Below are 18,228 nucleotides of genomic sequence, written 5' to 3'. Positions count from 1 at the left end.
ATACGACTATGATACACCTTTGAATGTCTTCAAGCCCTACTTCCTTCGAATAGGAAATGGTATTTAGAATTCCAGCTCTGAGCTTTTGTGCTATTGGCCCTGAGGGAGCATTGCTTCTAACCCCTCTCAGTAGATAGAGCTAGGGTGTGTGTGTGTGTGTGTGTGTGTGTGTGTGTGTGTGTGTGTGTGTGTGTGTGTGTGTTTTATATCTGTATATTAAAGTTATAAGCTAATACTGATATCTCCTATTCCAATTTAATGTCATTGGGTACATTACAGTCTCCCACATTTTCATATTTGTAGTTAGTTTTCTTATGGTGAAAAACTTAGCTCCCTTGTCCTTGTTTGCTCAGTCTTAGAATATGGGGAGTTTCAGAATTCTTAAATACATACCACCACAAAAAAACCAAAATTACTTAATAGAGTTCAATATTTTTTTTTTACAACTTTTGGAAGTAAATTACATATGTGAAATGCATAAATTTTATGTGGTCAATTCTTTGAATTTTGATACGTATTCTTTTTGAGTTTTGACTACATAATCTTGGTCCTCTGTGGGTCCTGACCTTTCCTTCTCAGTCTCCTTTGCTGGCTTCCCATCTCTATATTTAGTATTGTTCTATGGAGTTCTCTCTGCTGTCTTTTATGTTACTTTGTATTACACCTATTTGAATGATAGTCTCTGTAGCTAGAGTCCAGATCAGGAATAACTCATTTTTGTAAACCTATGGCCTTTCAAAGTCTTAGGTATGTGGAAGATGCTAAACAAGTGTTTGAAAAAATGCACACCACAGTATTACTTATGTCTGTTTATATGTTGTAAGCAGAAGCCTTACTTGGGAATCCTGAATAACTAAAAGATCAGATTTGCATAATGCTAGATGAATAATCATATCTTATTAACTCTAACCTGTACATTTACTATCTTTTTTTTTTTTTTTTTTTTTTTTTTTTTACATTTTATCCTCTGTGAAATTGAGATATATGTTTAGTGGATGGCTCTTATAATTGGTGTGAGCCAGGTGTGGAAAATTTCATTGACCCCTTTCTAGGTAGAGAGAACCGTCAGCATCAAAATGTCTTAAGATTTAATGAAATGTGGTATAGTTTTTTTGGTCAGTTCTGCCAATGTTTAATGATTTGGGGCTGTTGTAAGGTATAAAAGACAGACTAGAAAATTTTTAGTGTTGGGATTGAGAATATAAATTGAAATGAGTTAGGTTACTTTTCTTTATCACATAATGGTGAGTTCCTGGGTTATCCAACTCCACAGATGACAGGACTGTGAGATCATTGACGGCAGGGCCTTGATCCTATTTCTTTCTCTATTTCCAGTGGATGGCAGTGGCTTTATATTAGTTATTGGATGGCACAGTGCTTATTTCAACTACAACTGATTAATTTCAGTGAGACTTCTGCTGCCTTGGTGGACATGGCAGTGACTGAATCCTTCCTCCCTTAAGGGAGTTCTACTGAGAGTACTTGGCAAGGAGTAATGCTGTGTAGATCCTTTGTCTTACTACCCAGGAGGCCATAGAACTCTGATGGTGCTGAATGTGTTGTGACTTCTTTTTATTTCATTTATCAGTTTAAAAAATAACACTTATTTTCTTTATCAACAGGAGTGAAGCCTCGGTCCGGTTGGGCTATTGATCCTTTTGGACATTCACCAACAATGGCTTATCTTCTAAAACGTGCTGGATTTTCTCACATGCTTATCCAGAGAGTGCATTATGCAATTAAAAAACACTTTGCATTGCATAAAACGTTGGAGTTTTTTTGGAGACAGAATTGGGGTATGTAGGGTTGGATGAAAGTTGAAGATCACCCATTTGACCTAGATGTTATTTCATAAGGGTTATGAACTCATGCCATTGTGGGGTTTATTCAGAGTGGCAGTCTTGAAAATCAGGTTGCCTAAAGATATTCATTCTTAGTTTTCCAATGTATTTGTGTCAAGATTCTTTTAGGCATTAACATCAATCTATGGAACATTGTGGAATCTTTTTTATGCCTAAAGGAAGTAGATAAATATGAGGAGTTGTTTTCACTTGCTTCTACATTAAAAGGCACATGTTTTAAGAGGCACAAAGTTGAACATATATTTAGACCAATATTCAGTCATTTGTCTTGTATTCAGTCAGTATTTCTTCCTCTGTCTCTCTTTTCTCTGCATCTTGTGAGACTTGCCTTTTAAAGCCTTAATCCTGCCCTCTTAGAACAGCCCTCCTATTCCCTTATCACCGATTTCCACACTGTTCTGTGGGCACCCAGGTGTTCCAAAGACATAATTCTGCGGTTCTTCACTGGGGGAGAAGAGACAGGATTTAGGCCTCTTGGGAGGACTTTGCCTTCCCCAAACCCTATTTAACTTAGAACACTTTATTTTTTATTTATTAAGTACTTATTATGTGCCATGTATTATTATCTGCTTTATATCCACTCTTTCGTTTAATCTTTATAATTATCCTTTAAATTAGTTTCTATTATTATCTTTTTTTTTTTTTACGGTAAAGAACCAGAGGCTTAGATATGTGAAACCATTTGCCAAAAGTCATACAGGAAGTAGGTACAGAGCTGAAATTTGAATCTAGTTTGCGCAGTTCCTGAAGCCCAGGCTCCTAATCCCCTGGCACTGAGTTCTTGGTAAGATTTCATCTAAAAGAAGGATTTCATTGCTAAAACAGTGTTGGGAAGTTACTATAGTACATCATACTTGCTTTCCTGCATAATCTAGACAGACCCCTTAAGTGTTTCAGAAAAAATATTTGAAAATATAGACAGTAACTTTCTTGTATGTACTGCTGTTTTTTCAATAAGGAAAGCAATTAGCTATATAATTTTTTTTTTCCTGGAAAATTAAACTTGTAGGGAGGATAAGAACTTGCACACTGTGTAGTTTGAGCAAATGCAAAGGTGCATATTAACTTGAAAATGAAAGATTATTAATTTGAAGAAGGCCTTCTTAAATTATTGTCTGTATTCAAATTGCCCACACATATCAGTCAGTAAGAAATTATTGAGTATTTTTACATATTTAGTACTGTACTAGGAAGAGATATAGAAAACATCCTTGCCTATAAGGAAATTATAGTCTAATTTGATAAAATACAGACACAACCAAATGTAGCAGATAAAATTAAATGTGTATAACTGAGCTGCTAAATAGTAGGGTGTGAGAAGAAGTAGTGAGGTGTTGAGTATGGCCTGATCAACAGGAGAAAGGAGGTGGCGTTGCCATCACTCCTCGGACTCCTGATAACTTGTATGCACATAGCAAGAATTAGTGACCAGAATCCAAGGTGTCATGCTTGTGGATGTGATTCAGTGAAACAGCCGACAGCACAGAAATACATAGATTTTGATAGTTTTAAAATTGTGAAAAGAACTGGTAATTATTTTAACTAAATGGCTAAAACTAGAATATTTTAGGACTTATCCAATAGATTTGAACATTTTACGTTTTAAAAGATGTTTTCAAGTTGAGCTTGTTTGTGTGTTCTGGATCTTAATAAAGTAGTTATTTGCATTTTTAAAAGTACAAATGCTGCTTTTTTGTTTCTCTTTTCTCTTTCTTTGTTATGAAAGCAATACATACCCACTGCTGAAAATTGGAAGTCCATACATAAATAAAGGGGGGTAGGCACTGAAAGCCCACAAAGATAGCCACTTTTAACTGTTAGTTAAGTCCCCCAGTTTCACTTGGTGGTAGGCTTCTGACCTCTTCAGGGTAGTAGTAGCAACCTGTGCTGACATTGTGATTTTAATTAAAAACGATTCTCTGTCAGAAATCGGTGCTAGTTTTCCATATCTTTTTTTGTTTGCTTTGTTTTTATGTTTGTTTTTGTTTTTGAAAACTACTTTTTCTTTTTCTGTGTTCCTTTCTTGTTGAAAATTCCTATTGGCTTATTCTGGGCAAACATTGGGAGAGACTCCATGGACTCTGCTGTGTTGCGCCTACTCTCCTCACTGCAAGAAGTGAATAGGAATTTGTCCAGTGTTTTCATAAGCCCCTGCTCCACCTTTCTTCCTTTCTTCTTCCAGTTCCTTTTTTTTACTTCTTTCCTCTCTTCTTCTTACCCAGCCTCTGCAGCTAATGTGGTCCACTGCAAGAAGTGAATAGGAATTTGTCCAGTGTTTTCATAAGCCCCTGCTCCACCTTTCTTTCTTTCTTCTTCCAGTTCCTTTTTTTTACTTCTTTCCTCTCTTCTTCTTACCCAGCCTCTGCAGCTAATGTGGTATCTCTCAGTATGTCCTGTTACCTGGGGCGGGAACAGATGTGGCAGGAGCTGGCAGCCAGGGGTAGACATGGTCATGATTTTGGATGAGCTGGTTGTAACTTTTACTTCTGCTCAGTCTGTATCCTTTCAGGTCAGTGGTTGCTGGTTCATGATGGGGCTTTTTTTGTCTGTGCTATATTTAGATAGAAGAGGTAGAGACTGAGAAATATGAGTGTCTTCCTTCAAACTGCTGGTGTATATGTACAGGTAGTTTCAGGGGCTGTTAATTTAGGGTTGAGCTTGCATTAAATATTTGTAGAATAATAGCATTTTGGACAATTTTGGGGAAAATATATTTTCTAAATGCAGGTTTGTTTGTTGCCTCTTCATTTTAGATCTGGAATCTGTCACAGATATATTTTGCCACATGATGCCCTTCTACAGCTATGATATCCCTCACACTTGTGGACCTGATCCTAAAATATGCTGCCAATTTGATTTTAAACGGCTTCCTGGAGGCAGATATGCTTGTCCCTGGGGAATCCCCCCAGAAACAATACATCTTGGAAATATCCAAAGCAGGTATGAAAATATGTATTTCATAAGACAACATCTTGAACAAAGTATCTACTCAATTGTTAGTTGCTGAAGGGTTGAATAAATGGGCTTCAGTAGCCAACATTATCCTTGTTTTGAGGTATTCACTCAAACCAGATCTAAAGCAACTTAAAAATGCCAGAGCTTTGACTATACCTCTTATGTGTTATAATTTAATGGAAATATACAATAGATAACTTATAAATACCCTATTATTACCACCTCCTTTGCCCTCATTATAAAAGCCCTCTGTGTTTGATTGATTTCATATACTTTGGTTGACAATAAAACTTCTGGTTGCTGTTGTACAAATTGGTAAGAAAAGCAACTCAACTGCAAAAACATTTATTGAAATGGAACACATAAAGAGTGTAATTATCTCTTCTCTTAATAACAATTTCAATAATAGTGAATGCTGCCCAACTCTTATGAACATCTTTCTGATGTTTTTGACTTCCAGAAAACTTTAATTAGGGATCTTTGTACTTAAATACATTTAAGTAAAAATCAAAAGAATAAATCATTTATTTAGAAGAAAATTGTGCTAATTATAGAATCATCTCATTAAACCAAGTTACCCATAGTTTCTAATTTTGGTGCTTTTAAAGTTTAATTTCTTACCTTTGAATTAGTGATATATAATGCATTAAAATAAAACATTGTATTGTAATATAAAAACACTAAACTCTGTTAGGAGAATAATATAGCCTTTAAGTTAGGATTTTTGCACTATCAAATCTATTTATTAAAAAAAAAAAAGTTACTTTTTAAAAAATGTCTCTGAGGAAGAAGGTGAGATTGGGTCTTTTTACACTAAATGAGTCCTTGTGGTCATAAAGAAAATATTCCAGTGTGAGTCTCTCACTGTGGCAGACATGAAGGTGTTTTAGCACTGTAGACTTCTTGAAGCCATGGAGCCGTTCTATCAAAATCTGACTTTTATAATTGTCTTGAAAAACTGTCCAAGGTTAGGAATTGACCTGGTTTTAGTTTCTGGGTTCCTGCATCAGTGAGAACAAGTGAGGAACTCTGACCAGCCTGCTATCTAGATAGGGTTAGGCTAGTTAGGCATGAGAGAATAAGCCTATATTATGTTATGGAAGATGTAATGAAAAGGAAGGGATGAGAGTGGGGGACCATTGCCTGTCTGCTTAGGCAAACAGCTGTTTGTATTTACAGGTGTTTACTTCTCTGAGCTCAGATGGTCAGGGTTGAGGAAGTTCTTTAAGGTTAGCCATATTTTGGGGAGTTCCAGCGAACCCATATGTATTGTGAGTCCCTCTGTCTTTGAGTGCTGCTGAGAGTACCTATTTGAGGTGCATTATAGGACCAAAAGCCATTTTGTGTAATCCTTTTACTATATCATCTAACCCTTCAAAGATTGCCTGCCAGGATCATACCTTATTGTGCTCAGTCAGTTTCACTGATTCTGAAAGTGGTTTCTAGGCACCTGGAGGCATACGAATAAATGAGTCTATATAATACTAATGTAGATTTCTTTTAAGTCTTGAAATTTTAACTCTACTGGTTACTTCACATTCAGTTATTAACTTCTTTTTGACTTGGTGATGAACAGAGATCGAAAACCGGCATTCCAGCTCAATGGCACCTTTCAACTTTTTTTTTTTTTTTTTTCCTTTTTGTCTTTTTTCGTGACCGGCAACGGATCGCAACCCTCAGTGTCACGCCCGTACCGGACCGGGACCGGCAACGGGATCGCAACCCTCGGCGTTGCTCCCGTACCTTGCTCAGCCAGTGAGCGGCCGGTCTGTATGTGGGATCCGAACCCTTGGCGGGAGCGCCGCTGCGCTCCCAAGCAGCGCACTGTAGCAGTGCACCACCGGGCCGGCCCCACCTTTCAACTTTTTAATAACCTAAAGAAAATTAGATTTAACTATAATATACAGGTAGCATCTTTTGATATGTCTAGTTCAGCAGGTTCCTCTACTTTGCAAATAAAGAAATATCATTCTTCATCTAGTTGATTTTTTGTACTAGTACCATATATTTTAAGTTGGCTTTTTTCATTGAATGTCAGATAACTTGTTTCATGGGTTTTTTTTTTTTTTTCTTGGTTATAGTTAAGTTGACATTTTTTACCTCGTAGAATAAGTCAAGAGCAAATTGCACCTGCATGTCTTCAAATGTGATGTCAGTCAATTCATTTGTCATTAGTTCACCATCGTTTTAGTGAGTGTCTGCTACATGCCAGTTAGTTAGTGTAGGCTTGTTACTTGACTTTCACGGTGTTGACACTATTTGGGCAGGAGCTTGAGAGTTAGGATAGATGCCAAATGTGAAAGTCATGCCATTAATGTTTGTGATTTCTTTTCTGTATATGTGATTTATACATATACACACAAGATATGGTATATCTAGTAGTAAACTTCTTTTTATTCTGGCCGCTTAGGGAATCTAGTTGGACGCTCAGTCACATTATAATTTGTATCTGTGTTTTATGTATTTGATTTTTTTTTTTACCCTTGTTTCTTTTGGTCTTATTTCCATTTCTTTGTGGTTAATCTCATTATTCTTGTGTCTTTTATAGTAAGTAATAATCTAAAATTGTTTTTGGTAAATGTGGAATGTTAGCAAATTACTAGTAAAGATTAAGTACTGTTCTAAATGCTCATCTCGGAAAACTGTTATAACTAAGTACTAAGAGAACACTGTGGTTACATTTTATTCACCAAGTCATTAAGTTATTGCTAAAATTTAATATTTGCAAAGCAATTTCAGAGACTATAAATTTAAAGGGACCATATAAGATTCTAAATTTAGCTAAGTGTTTTTTTCATAATCTTTATAAAATGCTTCTTTCCATCATTCATATTCCTTTAGTTACTTACATAAGTTTTTATATTGTGACTTGGAATTTACTTTTGAATAATCCTTGAAGTGAAAATTGGAACACTAGGTAAAAAACACACTGTTATTTAATCATTAATTTCTTAAGCTTTGACTTTACAAACACTGTGAACTACTCTGGGTTCATCTGCATGTTTAATTTCATTTTCACAAGCTCTTCCTCTTCATTTGTATTCCTAGACTCCCCCAACGGTGCCCGAATTCAGCATTTTCTGAAGGATATTCTACAGAATAGTGGAATAGGATATGTAAGAGCTATGTCATCACATCAGAACATTGTGTTTAGCTGACCTTTTGAGTCATGGGTTGGATCCCAGGGAGGTAGAAACCAAAATAGCTAATTCAACTCACAGTCCTTATCTGGTGATCAGTACTAAGAAGGGGACTGTGACAAATACTCAGATTATTGATAGCAGGTATTAAGTCAATTATTTTCTTCTTTTAGAAGAGGAAATATGGTTCCACAAAGTGTTTTAGGTTAAAATTTATTCATTCCTTTTGGTTTCATTCAAAGTACACTTTTTTTTTTTTTTTTACATTTAGTCAGCCAAATTTTAGATTAAGTTGGAGGAAGGAATATTAAAGCAAAGCAAACATCAAAGTTCATACAGATGATAAATCCTATCATCTCCTTGGACTAAGTTATTTTAAAACATGGGCTATCTGAGATCCAATCTCTGGCTGGGCTTCAGGAAGTCATTAGTACCCCAGTAATAATATGACACAGTTGGTATATGACTGTATTTCTCTAAGGATAATCCATTGGAAAACTATATATTTTTTCCTCTGCTAAGAATTATCAATATTTTAAATGGATAATGAAAATTAGTATGGTAGTTTGTATTAGTCCGTTTCTGTTGCTTATAACAAAATACTTGGAACTGGGTAATTTATAAAAAAAATGAAATTTACTCTTTACAGTTTCTGAGGCTGGGAAGTCCAAAGTCCGGGGTAAACATCTGGTAAAGGTCTTGGTGGTTGCGACAGTGATACCAGAGTATCATGTTGCGAAAATGGTGGAGCAGAGGGACAGACTCTTTGTGTTCATTCTCAGTGCCCTCAGAAACACTCCCCTGACCTCCATCATTAATCCATTTACTATAGCATGGTCCTGCAATCTAATCACCTCTTTAAGACCTTACCTTTCAATTACCGTAATGGGATTTCCCACCCTCAACAGTTACAGTGGAGATTAGGCCTCAGTGGGGGGGGGGGGGGGCCAGGGGGGGGCATACACTTTACAGCTTAGTTTAAAAACATCTGCCTATAAACTAATCTAGAAAGTAGATTAAAAATACAATAATTTCCTGTAATATACCTATAATACACTTTTGAAGTTAGATATTTCCTTTTTAATAGGCTGCCCTGTTGGCTTTTTCTTAATATAACTCATATTTTCCTTTTTTCTTTATAGGGCTCAGATGCTTCTAGATCAGTACCGAAAGAAATCAAAGCTTTTTCGTACTAAAGTTCTCCTGGCCCCACTAGGAGATGATTTCCGCTACTCTGAACATACAGAATGGGATTTACAGTTCAAGAATTATCAGCAGCTTTTTGATTATATGAATGCTAAACCTGAGTTTAGAGTAAAGGTAATGTGAAAATGTTTATTTATGATATTGTATTTGAAGTTGAGCCTCCATTGTTAAATGAGGCTATAACACCTTATCCTTAGTATCTTTGTCCTGCATCCCAGTATTTCTGAAAATATGTAATTCTTGTGTTAAAGTATCATTCATCAAAAAGAAAATTACCGTGTACTATAGTTCTTTTTCTTTCTTTCTTTTTTTTTTTTTTTCTCCTTTTTGAGACCGGCCGCACCGCGCTTGAGCGCTATGAGCGCACCGGTCATCCACGCCGCCGCGCTCCCATCCAGTATTTCTGAAAATATGTAATTCTTGTGTTAAAGTATCATTCATCAAAAAGAAAATTACTGTGTACTATAGTTCTTTTTCTTTCTTTCTTTTTTTTTTTTTTCTCCTTTTTGAGACCGGCCGCACCGCGCTTGAGCGCTATGAGCGCACCGGTCATCCACGCCGCCGCGCTCCCAGCGCAGCTATCTCGCGAGTGCGCCACGGGCTCGGCCCTATAGTTCTTTTTCTAAAGTTGTCCCTTTCTTACCATTCCTTGAGGGTTATAGAATCATTACTTTTATGTGATTGAAAATATACACCTACTAAGTTGTGATTTTCATTTTTCAGAGATGTCCTGTTTTTCTACCAGCATTGAAAGTTTATGGTTTCTTCCTGACAGTTGCATCCTTGTGATTTAGTAGTGTGACTGGCAAATGTTGATGATCATGTCGTGAATTTTGCAAACAAATGTCTCGTGTCCAGAGAATACACTAACATTTTTCTTAAGTGCAAAGACTTCTAAAATCACTTGCCTATGGTTCTTACTCTTTTTTTCCCCTTGGTGGAAAATTTAAAATGTACATAAATTTTTGAGAAGAGCACAAACAGCCCCCTTCTTCCCTCATCCATGGCTCAGCTACAACATTCATCAACTTATGGCCACTCTGATTTTGGCTATCCCTCACTGCCTTCTCATCCTCGGATTATTTTGGACCAAGTGTCCAGTGTCATGTATGAGTAGTTTCAACTGTAACTATTTCAGTATGTATCTCTAAATAATAAAGATTCTGTTTAAAAAAATAATCATAATACCATTATCACATCTAAGAAATTAACAGTAATTCAATAATATCATATCTCTGGAGAAATTCAGGTTTTCCTGATCTCATACAAACATTATTTAACAAGTGTTTTGTTTGTGTCAAGATTCAAACAAGAGTTGTATTGCATTTGGTCAATAAGTCTTTTAAAGTCTTTTTTTTTTAATGCATCTTAGAGACTCTGTGTAAGAAAATTAATTTTTCAACATGTGTATTATCTTTACATATTAACCTGTAAGACAATAGAAGATCTGTAAAAATACTATAAAAAGGAAGTGATGATACTGTGTACGAAATTAGAAAGCTGCTGATGGACCACTGTTTATGTAGTAAGAATTCAAGTTTATTTAATAAACTTTGATAATATCAAATAGATAAATAAACTTTAATAAAATATCCAGTTTGTTCAAGATGTTTACAACTGAATTCTACTAGATTATGAATTCTGAGCAGAAGGATTATGTTTAAATTATCTCTGCATTCTCCTCAAAGATGAAGCTCATAAATGAATATTTGACCAGAGTAGGTGGTATGTATGTGGGTATCTTATCTCTAAGTATGTCTTACTTGGGAATGGTTTTGGAGTCCATAGAAAGGCCTGGTCTTTTGCCTTACTGGGAAAAATTAGATCCTGATTTTAGTATTTTACCTATTTCCTCCTTTGTTTGATAATTAGAAAAAAATTTTTTTAAGTAATTTTTAAAATTGAAGTTTCACATACATAGGGGAAGTACACAAACCATAATGTGTACAGAGAATTTTTTTCAACTTTAAAAACCTCCATTTAACTACCATCCAGATCAAGACATAGAACATTTATAGCACCCTGGAACAGTCCCTCAGATCTCCAGTCATCATCAGCTTATGCAAAGTAACCACTGTTTTCACTTCTATCACCATGATTAGTGTTGCCTGTTCTTGAATTTTATGTGAGGGGAATCATAAATGTGTATGTTTTTGTGTCTGGTTTTTTGGTTACATATTTGTTTGTGAGATTCATGCATATTGTTGCATGTAGCCATACTTTATTCCTTTTAAAGCGGTATAGTATCCATTTGATGAATATACCACAATTTATTCATTGTACTGTTGGACATTTGGGTTGTTTCCAGTTTTTGTTTAATACAAGTAATGCTGTTTTGAACCCTTTGTGCATGTTTTGGTCACACATATATGAGTTTAAGTGGGTATGAAATGGGATGGAATTTTTTGGTTATTGGGTGTGTACATATTTAACTTTAGTATATACTGCCAAACAGTATTCCAGAATAGATGCATTAGTTGTCCCACACCTTTACTCAGACTTTGTATTATCAGAAGTTTTTTTGTTTATCCCTTTGATAGATGTGATAGTTTTCTTTTGTATTTCCCTATTGGTTAACAAGGTTGAGTGTCTTCTAAAGTTTATTGCCATTTGGGTATCATCTTTTGTGAAGTGCCTATTTAAGTCTTTTGATAATTTTTTTATTAAATTAAGTGTTCTGTTTTTTCCTTATTATTTTTAGTTCTTTTATATATTTTGGATTGAGCCTTTTTTCAGATAAAATTTATGCAAATATTCTCTCTTGCTGTATAGCCTACATTTTCACTCTCAGAATTTCTGTCTTTCAATGAACAGAAATTCTTGATTTTAATTAAGTCTAATATAACAATATTTTTTCTTTATTGTTAGTGCTTGTTATGTTTTGTTTAAGAAATTTTTATTTACCCCATGGTCATGAAAATACGTTTTTTATGAAACTATTCTCTAGAAACTTTATTGTTTTACTGTCAACAATTAGGTCTATAATTTATGTGGAATGGATTGCTCTGAATTGTGTGAAGGTAGGGATCAAGATACAGTTTTGACCACTTGACTATCCAGCACTACTTACTGAAAAGATTACAGTTTCCCCCAACTGCACTGTAGCATCATCTCTGTTATTAATCACAAGTGAGACTATATTCATGTGGGTCTGTGTCTAGACTCTGTTCAGTTTAATTGGTCTGTTTGACTAATCTCACAGTCTTGATTAGTCCAGCTTTATAATAGGTCTTAATATCCAATTGTATAAATTTTCTAATTTTGTTCTCCTCAATATTGCATTATTTTTCATCCTTTGTAATTCTATGTGGGTTTAAGAAAACTTTTTAGTTTCTACCAAAAAAAAAAAAAATTGGGGTTTTGATTGGGATCTTTCAAAATAAGAAGATATTATTAATAAGCACCTCTGAATCATTCTGAAAATGAGAAGACAGGAAGAAAATGATAGTAAGCATTTTCAGCTTTTGATAATTGGCCCATTTTCCTTCCAGTAAATGGAATGAAAAAATAAATGTTGATGAAAAGATGAGGAATCTATTGAACTTCTTTATTTTTTTTTTTTTTTTACCAAAACAGGGAATGATAAAGTTTCAAGTACAGAGGATGTGGTTTATAGTGGCTATTTCCTTTTTGTTTTTTTTTTTTTTTTTTTTTTTTACAAATATTGGGCCATCTAATCCATGAACATGGTACATTCTGTGTATAATAATATAGTCGACTATTACCTTTTAACCTTACATCCAGTAACCTTGTTAAATTTATTTATTAATTTTAATAGTTATTTGTGGATTCTTCTTGGATTTTCTATGTATGAATAATGGCATATTTATGTCTTTCTTTCCAAAACTTTATACCTTTCAGTCTATTTTCTTGCCTTATGCAATGGCTATATCTTCCAGTATAATGTTGAATAGAAGTGGTGAGAGTGGACATACTTTTTTGTAAAGGAGAAAACATTCAGTATTTCATCATCAGTTGTGATGTTTGTTGTAGAATTTTATGGATTTCCTTTATTAGATTAAAGAATTTTCCTTTTATTCCTAATTTGCAGAGTGTGTTTTTATGACCAGTTGCTGAATTTTACCAATTGCTTCTTCTGGGGTACTTTGTTTTATTCGGACTTTATGTCTTGTGCAATGACTGGACAAGTTCCGCAAGATGAAAATTTGATAGAGTGTAGGGTTCACCTTGATATATTTCCTTTCTCTTAAGGATTTTTGTTTCTTAAATCTGGCTGCTTTGGTTGCTCTTTAATAACTGAAAACAATTTTTTTTTTCTCTGTATGATTTATCTATTTATATCTGTTTTCTGTGGGAACTTTTAAGTTACATTGTCTAAACTGAAAGCATAAATTTATTATTTTCCTTTAATAAAAGAGAAAACAGAAGTAAATAATTGAGTTTAAGTAGCTAAAAAATTGACATTTGACTAGCTAAGGCAGCTAGTTTGCTATTGATCATCACTTATTTAACAGTTTATGTAATTTTTCCTGTTCGTTGTCTTGATAGATATGTCTTATGTTTAAGATTGAATTTGTTGCCTTTTAATGTAAAAAAACATTTAAATATTTTTATATGGTTATCTTTTTAGGTGTTCCAAATATTTACTTTATGTGAGCTACCAAGAGACTTCCTAGAAAAATTTACTTTAAGTAATTACTCTTGACTCTAGCACAGATAGAAGATTGTTCTTCAATTCTTAAAGATTGAATTAAGTTTGTGAGAAAGCCTAGTAGGCCACTTATCTAAACTTTGCTCTGGGGAACTGCCAAGAAGAAAATATTTTCATCCTGGCTCATACCAAAAATTAATTGAAATAATTTAAAAGGATATGCTCCGTTGTTAATATTAACTCTGTAGCATAGATTCTTAAATTTTGAAACTCAAAGGGATATTTGTTATCTAAATAAAACCTCTTATTATAGAGGTGAGGAAAGTAAGACGCAGAAACATTTAAATCATTGAATATTTTGCTACTGTTATTATGTATACTTCCCTGAATTCATCTTTACCTGCTAAGTATGAGGTTAATGCCATATTTCCTTCTATTTGTGACCTTCATTTTTTATATGGTTGCAAACACACAGACACACATATATTCTGTTTTCTAGTAATGATACTGAGTGAGTAATAATACTGATATTATTAATTAAAATGTACTGATTGATTATTATTTGTCATTAACTATTGAAGTGGTTTACTTTATTTAACTTATTTAATTCTCCAAACGTTTTCTGGTAGGTACCATGATTATTTCCCCTTATAGATGAGATCAACTTGCCCCAGATCACACTGTATTTGATGAAGCCAAGATAAAAATAGATAATACAGTTGAAAATTGCTTATCTTTAATATAAACATAAGGATTTAGAAATAATCATCTATTTTGCTATAACAAAGCTTATTGTAGCACAATTAGATTGCAGTAACTTGTATTTGACTTACTAATATCATTGTTGTGTTTCCACTTGAAATTATGCCTTTGCAATGGAGAAATATTAGCTAAAACTTATATAGGTTGAGTATTTCCTATCTGAAATGCTTGGTACCAGAAGTGTTTCAGATTTTGGACTTTTTTGGATTTGGGAATATTTGCATTGTATCAGTTGAGCATCCCTAATCTGAAAATCCAAAATGCAAAATGCTCAAATGAGCACTTCTTTGAGCATGACCTTTGAGCATACTGTTAGCACTCAAAATGTTTTGTATTTTGGGGTATTTTAGATTTCAGATTTTTTAATTAGGGATGCTCAACCTGTACCATTATTTACTAGTCACGGTTCTTTTACTTAGAATCCTATTTGCTGTAACACAGAGACACACAGAGACATTATATAATATGCTCAAAACCACATATCAGATAGGTACTAGAGATAGGATTCAAACTCATCTCATTGCTACATTGAATCAAAATAACTTGCAGTATTCGTGAGTGTGCATGTGTGTGAGAGTCTTCAAAGAGTTCATGGAAAGATTCATATTATCTTTTAATCTCATTTTCTACAGACTTTTTGAAGTACCCTGTAAGGTAGGAAACACAACAAAATCAGCATCTTTCTATTAAAAGGAACACAGTCCCTGTTGGAGAATCTATTTTTAACAAGACTGCCTGTTAATATCTGTTTACAAAATCTGGTATAATGTTTCTTTTTTTCCTTTAATTTGTAGAATAGTTTGCACTCATAAAAATGGATTTATGTACTAGTAATTTAAATCATTAGTCAGAAAGACCTGTACCTTTGAGCAGTCAACTTTGCTATTCTTGTCACTTTTTGTGTTTTACTTCTACTCAGTGTTACTTGCTAATAGAGAAAGTTCATTTTTTTATTGACCTGATTTTCTTAAAGTCTTTCCCTTCTCCCTAATAAGAACTCAACTGGGGGGAAAGGAAGTCTGGGGAGGGTGTGATACATGAAATACATCATGGATAACAAAGCTTGTTCTTTTGGAACATTTTGTTCAAAATATGTGTCTTTTCTTTCTGCTGCTACCCTATCTTTCATTCTTTTGGATGACTCCATGCCCAGATTCTTGCATACTTTGAAATTCTAGAGATGTGTAAAGAGTTTTCATATCCACAAGTGTGTAGATCTAAATAGGTTTCCTCCTAACTGCTTAGGTGTACAAGTTTTCCCTTAGTTTAATTTGGGACTTGATGCAAGTAAAAGAGAATAACTGATGCTTCCCCCCACTGCTCTTGATTTTTGTAAAATCTTAACTTGGAAGCACATCTTAAATATTTATTATTAACTTTTCCTTCCAGGGTAAGAAGTAAATAATTTTAAGGTAGAAATGAAGAATTGAAGTGTAACTTAAAAAAAAATTTTATTTTATTTTTTACCAGATACAGTTTGGAACTTTATCAGATTATTTTGATGCTCTGAATGAAGCAGATATAACTAGAAGAGAGAATAGCCAATTGGTGTTTCCTGTTCTAAGTGGAGATTTTTTCACTTATGCTGACCGAGATGATCATTACTGGAGTGGCTACTTTACATCCAGACCCTTTTACAAACGAATGGATAGAATCATTGAATCTCATTTAAGGTGCATTTGTCTTTAGATAGCTACATTTATTTATTCATTTCTTTTATGTTATCATAGCCTTTTTATAGAGTTTTGCATAATATACATCATTTATGTGGTGTTATGAAGTGCTTAATATAATTGTGAAAATTTAATGTAATCAGAAAATATGTCTCCAAAGTATAATTAAATTATTACATGGGTTTTTGTTCTGGAAAGAAAAGCAGTTTATCTAATTAGATTTTCTAGGAGTTGTATTCTGTGTTTTGCATTTTTCTAATTAGTTTACCTGTATTTTTTGCACGTCATATTAATATTCAGTGACACCATCATGTATCTACAGGCCAGTAATCTGTTAGGCTGAATTGTTGGAAACAGACAAGTATCAAAGAAGCAAATAAAGCCTCTCAGCAACCAAAATGGGGGCCTCAAGTGCACACTCCAAAATGAATATATTTTATATGTGGGAGTACTTTAGAGGCTCCATCTCAGTTCTTATTCATTTATTTGAAGCCCATTTCTGTAGTTATGATTTTTTTGCTTAGAAGAAAATTTGAAAGAGATGAGAATGGATGGGACAGAGTGATTGACTGATAAAGAACCTGATATGGAGAAGACAGAAAAGTCAATAGAAAACACGGAAACATTCTACCAGTGCAATCCAGTAGAACTTTCAGTCGCTGTCCAATAGAACTTTCTACGGTGATATGTTCTATTTTTGCACTGCCCAGTATGGTAGCTGTTAGTCACATGTAACGATCGAACACTTGAAATCTGACCCTGTGACTGCAGAACTGAATTCTTAATTTTATCTAATTTTAATTAATTTAAATGTCAATGACACTTATGGCTAGTGGCTACCATATTGAAAACTACTTTTCTAAGTAACTGAGTCTGATTGTTCTTTGGTAAAGTTAAACTACCCCAAGGGCTCCCAAGGCTTTATCTATGTGTAGTCCAGTAGAGCAATTCATTTTCATGATGAATCTTAGTATGAAAAAAAAAAAATTTAGAGCACATCTACCTTTTTTTATATACTAGTAGACTGAGTACACTTTAAAAAGGCTTTATATAAATCATGTATTTCAAAAAAAATAAATAAATAAAAGGTGGAAATCATTAACCCCCATATTGTTGTTCAAAAGCTATTTTTAGACTATAGAGATTTTTTTTTTTCCTTAAAATAAGTGAGAAATGACATCCTATTGATCGTTTTAATTTACATTGTTAAATTCTCCATATTCGTTATATGGTATCATTCAAAACTGAAATTAACACTTGCATGTGAGCTATTATTGGGCCATCATTTTCTGCCTCTCATCTCTGTCCAGTGTCGCACTCAGATGACCATGTGTTTCGCCACCATCTCTCCTTGTAATGTACATGTGAGAGTAAATGGCTTTCTGGTAATGTTCATGGTTTATGTCTGTGCTGCTTTTGGAGAAAGGAAAGGACAGAGACATGTATCCAGTTCTTACTGCAGTGTTCAGATAGTTTTTAACTGTGGTATACATAAATAAACCCATCTTGGTGCCAACAGGTACTGGCTTCTTCCTAGGATCATCTAGAACAAGGACCCTTGATACCCTGTCTATAACATGTATAGGCATGTATAGACATGGTGTTATTTGGTGATTGAGAACTTAGATATATTAGATGAATACCTTGGTGGTTTTATAGAAGTGTTTATTATCAGTATCTTTTCTATAAATTATACTGAAATTGTAGATTTTTAAAAAGTCATGTTTAAAAAGTCTCAATGTTACATATTTTAGATTATAAAATAAAATATTTGTTTTGAAATCAAAATTAATGATGGTTTTATGCAATTAGGGCTGCTGAAATTCTTTACTATTTCGCCCTGAAACAAGCTCAGAAATACAAGATAAATAAATTTCTTTCATCGTCACATTACACGACATTGACAGAAGCCAGAAGGAATTTGGGATTGTTCCAACATCATGATGCTATAACAGGAACCGCCAAAGATTGGGTGGTTGTGGATTATGGTACAAGGTAATGTAATTATAGAAAAATGA

At 34.0% G+C, this 18,228-nt stretch overlaps 1 protein-coding gene across 1 annotated transcript in view; it reads left to right on the top strand.

The window, feature by feature from the left end:
* The window catches only part of MAN2A1 (mannosidase, alpha, class 2A, member 1), a 167,834-nt gene that overhangs the window by 63,505 nt on the left and 86,101 nt on the right, over positions 1-18,228 (top strand). The window contains exons 6-10 of the mRNA XM_008580652.1: positions 1,623-1,796; positions 4,616-4,802; positions 9,100-9,277; positions 16,008-16,210; positions 18,023-18,205. Of these exons, the coding sequence (XP_008578874.1) occupies positions 1,623-1,796; positions 4,616-4,802; positions 9,100-9,277; positions 16,008-16,210; positions 18,023-18,205 (925 nt within the window). The remainder of the gene's footprint in view (positions 1-1,622; positions 1,797-4,615; positions 4,803-9,099; positions 9,278-16,007; positions 16,211-18,022; positions 18,206-18,228) is intronic.

Source organism: Galeopterus variegatus, unplaced genomic scaffold, assembly GCF_000696425.1.
Source record: "Galeopterus variegatus unplaced genomic scaffold, G_variegatus-3.0.2 Scaffold2139, whole genome shotgun sequence".
In the NCBI taxonomy this organism is placed as follows: domain Eukaryota; kingdom Metazoa; phylum Chordata; class Mammalia; order Dermoptera; family Cynocephalidae; genus Galeopterus; species Galeopterus variegatus.
The sequence above is the reverse complement of the archived record's forward strand: the minus strand, read 5'-3'. Positions and strand labels throughout refer to the sequence as shown.